The 6208-nt window shown below is 42.3% G+C and overlaps 1 protein-coding gene across 1 annotated transcript in view; it reads right to left on the minus strand.

Moving 5' to 3' along the window:
* The window catches only part of PPIL4 (peptidylprolyl isomerase like 4), a 37976-nt gene extending 34213 nt beyond the window's left edge, over positions 1 to 3763 (minus strand). The window contains exon 1 of the mRNA XM_042940053.1: positions 3715 to 3763. Coding sequence (XP_042795987.1) covers positions 3715 to 3748 — 34 coding nt within the window. The 5' untranslated portion in view covers positions 3749 to 3763. The remainder of the gene's footprint in view (positions 1 to 3714) is intronic.
* Positions 3764 to 6208: the final 2445 nt, after the last annotated feature.

Below are 6208 nucleotides of genomic sequence, written 5' to 3' on the forward strand. Positions count from 1 at the left end.
GTCACTCTCGGCGCGACGCCTTTTTACGTCATTCTTCCGGCGACTCCGCCCCCCTCGCAGGCGGCTCGGTCCGCGCGTTGGCTGTGTCCGCGTGGTGGGGCGGTGATGGGTCCCGCCTCTGGCGCGGTCCTTTTGAAAATCCTGGTTCGCCCCGGGCGACTGGCACGGAAGCCTGTCGCTCGAAAGGACGTCTGTAAAGGGTATTGTGCCTCTTTTGTGTCCATCTCAAGAACGAGGCGGACCTTCCAGCAGCCGTTTCTTCTCTGCTCCTCGCCGCCTCGAGGGCGACAATGGCGCCAGCTTCGCCTGTGTTCTTGCGGGTACTACTCGGGGTTTCCTAATCGGTGTCTTCTCGTCTCCCTAAATCGAAACCTTTAGGCGTTAAATGCACAATTTGTCACCCAGAAAGGTGGTTCACAGGGAGTTCTTCCCTGGCTAATCGTGTCTGGGGCAGAGGCCTTGTTACGGCAACAGATAGTGGTTGGCCCTTCGTGCGACAAGCTAAAAGGCTTCAGCCCCAGCTCTCTACTGGTTTTATCCATAATCTTTGACTTTGAAGACTTAACTACATTTGGTCTCCGTTCAGGGTTTCCATGCAAAGTTTATTCCCCGAAATCTGTCCAAGCAGATCACTCCCCTTTTTTTTTTTTTTTTTTTTTTAACCATTTTATACATACTTCTAGCTTCCAATTACTTCACATCTAAATAAAAGCCAACGTTTTTATAACGGTCTACAAGGCCGTACCGGATACTCTGCTGCCAGGTCTTACTTGTCTTCTCTCCTATTCTGAAGCCACACAAGACTCTTGCTATTCTTTGAACACTATTGGCCATTCTTCTGCCTCAGGCCTAGGGGCTCGCTGCGCGTTCAGATTAGAACCCTCTTGTCTAGATACTTGCATGGGTCTCCTTCACCTACTATAGGTCTCTTGCTCATAGGTCATCTCAATGAACCCTTCCCTGACCACCATAATTAAAATTAACCCCGTATATACATGTTTGGTTTTTTTCCAGACAGCTTTTCTCCATGGCACTTTTTACTATCTAACATGCTATTTATGAATTTGTTTATATTTTTATATTATTAAAATATAAGCTCTAGGGGCGCCTAGGTGGTTCAGTCCATTAAGCGTCCAACTCTGGATTTCCGCCCAGGTCATGATCTCACGGTTCCTGAGTTGGAGCCCTGCATCCGGCTCTCTGCCCTCAGCCCAGAGCCTGGTTCAAATCCTTTATCCCTACCTCTGCCCCTCCCCTGCTTGCACTCCCTCCCTCTCTCTCAAAAATAAACATTTAAGGGGCACCTGGGTGGCTCAGTCTGTTGAGCCTCCGACTTCGGCTCAGGTCATGATCTCACAGTCCGTGAGTTCGAGCCCTGTGTCCGGCTCTGTGCTGACAGCTCAGAGTCTGGAGCCTGCTTGGGATTCTGTGTCTCCCTCTCTCTCTGCCCCTCCCCCACTCACGCTCTGTCTCTCTCTCTCTCTCCTTCAAAAATAAATAAACGTTAAAAATTTAAAAAAAGATAAACATTTAAAAACAATAATAATAAAATATAAGCTCTAGAAGGCTAAAGCCAATTTTGCCTGTCTTATTTACTGTTATATCCCTAGTGCTTATGACAGCTTGCCACTTAATGGATGAATAAATATTAGCTGAGTGAATTAATGAATATTGGCAATTAATTAAAGAAATGCAAATTAAAATAACAATGAAATTGTTGATGGGAATGTAAAATAGTACAGCTATTTTGGACACTGCATTGAAGTCATCTGATCTTTTCCCAATATAGTAAGAGTACAGATTACAGGGTAATATTTGATAGAATTTTGTATATGCTTAAAAGAAATATTATAGATGAAGAAAAAAAGAGGATTTGGAAAAATTAAGTAATTTTTAATGACAAATTTGGACTATTACAAAAAGAATTAGAAATTGACATAACAAATATGAGGAATCATTTCATATATAAAGTGATTCACTAATGACCAGAAATGATATTGCCAGTCTCTTTTGCAGACTCCAAGCCCAGGTGTGTATATCTTATGCCCAAGATAGAATACCTTATTTATTACTCAGTGTGTAATTTGCTAGATCTTTAAATTATGGTGTGCTGGACACACACACACACACACATACTGATATATCATTAAATATCAAATATTCTACCTTCGTGGGAAAAATGCCATATCATGACATGATATAGTTTATGCTTGTCATCATCTTAATTACACTTGGAATTTCTAATGGTATAAATATTTAAGTGGTTTATATAGTAGACACATAGGTGAAAAGAAATGAGATATATCCTTCACAGTTCTACCAAATATAAATACTCAAGTAGATTTAATTTAGAGAAAAGGTTAATAAATCTGTATTGCCTTCCAAATATCAATATCACCAACCATCGTGACTAATTTCTCTGTTGACATCTTTTCATATGCCTAATCTGAACAACCACATTCAAAAGTCTGTAGCCTTACTAAAATTGCCAAAAGTAAAATCCTGATATTAAATGACTAAATATATGAACAACAAAAACGCATGGAGTACCTGGGTTCCTCGGTTGGCTAAACATCTGACTCTGTTTGTTTTTTTTTTTAAAGTTTATTTATTTTTGAGGGATAGACGAAGCGCAGGCAGGGGAGGGGTAGAGAGAGAGGGAGACACGGAATCTGAAGCAGGTTCCAGGCTCTGAGCTGTCAGCACATCTGACTCTTGATCTCAGCTCAGGTGTTGATCTCAGGGTCATGAGTTCAAGCCCCATGTTGGGCCCCATGCTGGGTGTAAAGCCTACTTAAAACATACACACACACGCACACATGCACACACAATGCACTATTTATGATCATATTTGTTGTAGAGTATTCACATGTTTGACAAGTCCAGCATGATTTCCTTTATTCAACTTTTGTTCCTTTTCCTGCTTTTCCCCCTCACACCCTAAGAAATTTCAGTTTGGTGAACTGAGATTCATCCTAGTGACTTTTGTCATAACATTTACAGTAAGATATCTGGGACAGTGGCAGTCCAGGGGCTACAGAACAATTTTGGCTGGCTGAAAAGCCTGCCTCTTCAACTGCCTATCTTTGTCAAGAACTTTAACTGCCTTTTCTTTGTTGTGATTATTGTAGCATTGACCTTTTCAGTCGATATTAGTATGGTGTTTTAAAATGTAGGTTTGGGGGCACCTGGGTGGCTCAGTTGGTTAAGCATCCAACTCCTAATTTCGGCTCAGGTCATGATCTCACATTTCGTGAGATTGAGCTCTGGGTTAGGCTCTGTGCTGACAGCATGGAGCCTGCTTGGGATTTTCTCTCTCCCTCTCTCTCTGCCCATTCCCTGCTCTCTCTCGCGCGCGCTCTCTCTCTTTCTTTCTCTCAAAATAAAGAAGTAAACTTAAAAAAAAAAAGACCTTTAAAAAAATAAAATGTAAGTTTTAGTATTATTCATGTATGGTGAAGCCAACAGGTCAGGAGATGAATGCCATTGAAAAAATAGTTTTGGGGGCACAGGGTGGCTCCATCTGACTCTTGGTTTCAGCTCAGGTCTGAGCTTGCAGTTTGTGATATCCAGCCCCCATTCAGCTCCGTGCTGACAGTGAGGAGCCTGCTTGGGATTCTTCTCTCCCTCTCTCTCTGCTCTTCCACTGCTCGCTCTCTCTCTCTCAGAATAAATAAATAAACACAAAAGAAAAAAAAGTGGTTTGTTACTCACAGTTCCCAAGACAGGCAGTAGCACACCATGCCATGCAGGGCCAAATAGAAAGTACCAGGGTTGGTCAGGAGGCGGAGGGAGCCAAGAGGAAACCATAGGCAAGAGTTCTTATTGTGGTCTCTATGGGGAAAGTAAGAAAAGGTAGGATAAACAGGCTTTGTTGGCTAGTTTGAATAATTTCAGTGGGCTCTGGGGTATATAGGCTATATCTAATTGTCCAGTACCTGTCTCTGGGATGATTAGGACAGAGGAATATTGCCTCCTGATAAAGGAGGGGATTCAGAATATGGACTCTGGATCGATTGTTTTGCATATAAAAGGCATGCTGTGCATTAATAGAAAATGCATATTGGTCTCTGCCCCCAGTTCCTGGCATGGAGCTCCCCAAAACCGTGTAATTTCCTAAGTGATAAGACTACTAGGAGGGGCACCTGGGCGGCTCAGTTGGTTAAGCATCTAACTTTGGCTCAGGTCATGATCTCACGGTTCGTGAGTTTGAGCCCTGCATCGGGCTCTGTGCTGACAGCTTGGAGCCTGGAGCCTACTTTGGATTCTGTGTCTCCATCTCTCTCTGTCCTTCCCCCACTCACACTCTCAAAAAAATGAATAAATGTTTAAAAAAAAAAAAAAAGAATAGTAGGAACATCTCTTGTTCTAATATTGGTCTTTTTTTTTCTTTTTTAAGTAAGCTCTAGGCCCAATGTGGGTCTCGAATTCATGACCCCAAGATTAGGAGTCACATGCTCTTCCAACTAAGCCAGCCAGGCACCTCTAATATCGGTCTTTGACTCTGTTACTGACACAGAGCTTCTGAAGCCATTGTGATTTCCTGGGTGATTGGAGTCTTTTGTTCTAATGAAGTAACTCTTAGTGGGCGTCTGGCTGGCTCCTGGTTGAGGGCTGTTCACCAGAAAGACCACGATGTAACTAGACACTTAGAATTTTCAGCCCTTCCCCTGATTTTCTTCAGATGGCACAAGGGCTGAAAATGGAGTTAATGATTGATGATGCCTCTATTAAAATCTTATAAGTACAGGGTTTGGAGAGCTTCAAGGCTGGTGAACAGGGGGAGGTGCTAGGAGTATGGCATGCTTGGAGAAGGCATGGGAGCTCTGCCCCTTCCCACATACCTTATCCTATGCATCTCTTTCCCTCTGGCTGTTCATCTGTACGTTCTATTATATCCTTTAATATAAACTGATAAACGTAAATGTTTCCCTGAGTTCTGCTCCAGCAAATTAATCTAGTCCATGGAGGGAGTCATTGGAACCTCTGCTCTGTAGCTGATTGGTCAGAAGCACAGGTAATAACCTGGGCTTGCAACTGGCATCTGAAGTATGTGTGGGTGAAGGTAGGTGTGGGCTGTCTCATGGGACTGAGCCCTTATCCTGTGGGATCTGATGCCATCTCTAAGTAGATGGTGTCAGAATCAAATTAAATTGTAGGACACTTAGGTGGTGTGGCAGAGAATTACTTATTGGTGTGTGCCAAAACCTCCAACAAACCCCTAAACTAGCAGGCTTTTTTACTGTGTTTTGGTCAAAGCCTTCCTGGAGCTCAGAACTAGCTATGGAGACAAACAAGTGGAAGAATAATGGATGGTAAGACTATGGGGGAGAGCTCTGTTGAAAAACACAGACTACTTCATCTTCCCTATCTACTTTTTCATATAAAGGTACTTTAGAATCTTATACATATGTTACCAATTAAAGTTATGCAAATCTACATGTCATGTGTTCTAATCTTCAGATTCCTTTTTAATCCAGGCAGTGTGAAATAGAGTGAAAAACCCAGTGGTTGTAGTTGGACCCCAAGAGTGGGTGGGACTTCATTGCAGTAACCACTTGCAAGTTAATAATGTTGTTGCATATCTCATAGTAGGCAAGGAGTTAGTTGAATGATTTTGTAGTATACCACAAAGATTTTAAAATTTACCCCAGCTAGAAAATCAGGCATGTGGAGAGGGTTTGATAAAAGAAGGGCTAAGAGAGAAAGAGGCTTGGGTTCTTTCCAAGTCAAACGTTTTACTTTAAAAAAAAAAAAAAAAAGGCTAAATGTTTCTTATTCTGCCTTGAATGGTAATATCTCTAAGTTCTTCTCAATCAATATTCAAACCTATTAATCTGAAATGCCGACCTTTTTGGCACTCTCTGCTTTGGAGAGTTTCATAAAATATTTTTTAAGAATACGAAAGGGGGAAGACAACATCTTTATTTTATAGATTAAGAAACTGACTAGAAAGGCCCCCAGGGCCCAGGTAGACTGGTTTCCTGCTGAGAATGTTGTTCCCGTGCGGTCTAAAGAGATATGCTGAATGTTGAACGTTTGATGTGTGGTTGATCCTCAACCTTGTCACAATAAATCACTTGGGGAACTTAACTACCAATGCCTGAGCAGCAGCCCTGACTAATGAAATCAGAAACTCGGGTGCCCCGGAAGACCCCAGAGTCAGTAATTTTTAAAACTTTCCGGGCAATTCCCACGTGCAGCCAAG

Source organism: Panthera leo, chromosome B2, assembly GCF_018350215.1.
Source record: "Panthera leo isolate Ple1 chromosome B2, P.leo_Ple1_pat1.1, whole genome shotgun sequence".
In the NCBI taxonomy this organism is placed as follows: Eukaryota; Metazoa; Chordata; class Mammalia; order Carnivora; family Felidae; genus Panthera; species Panthera leo.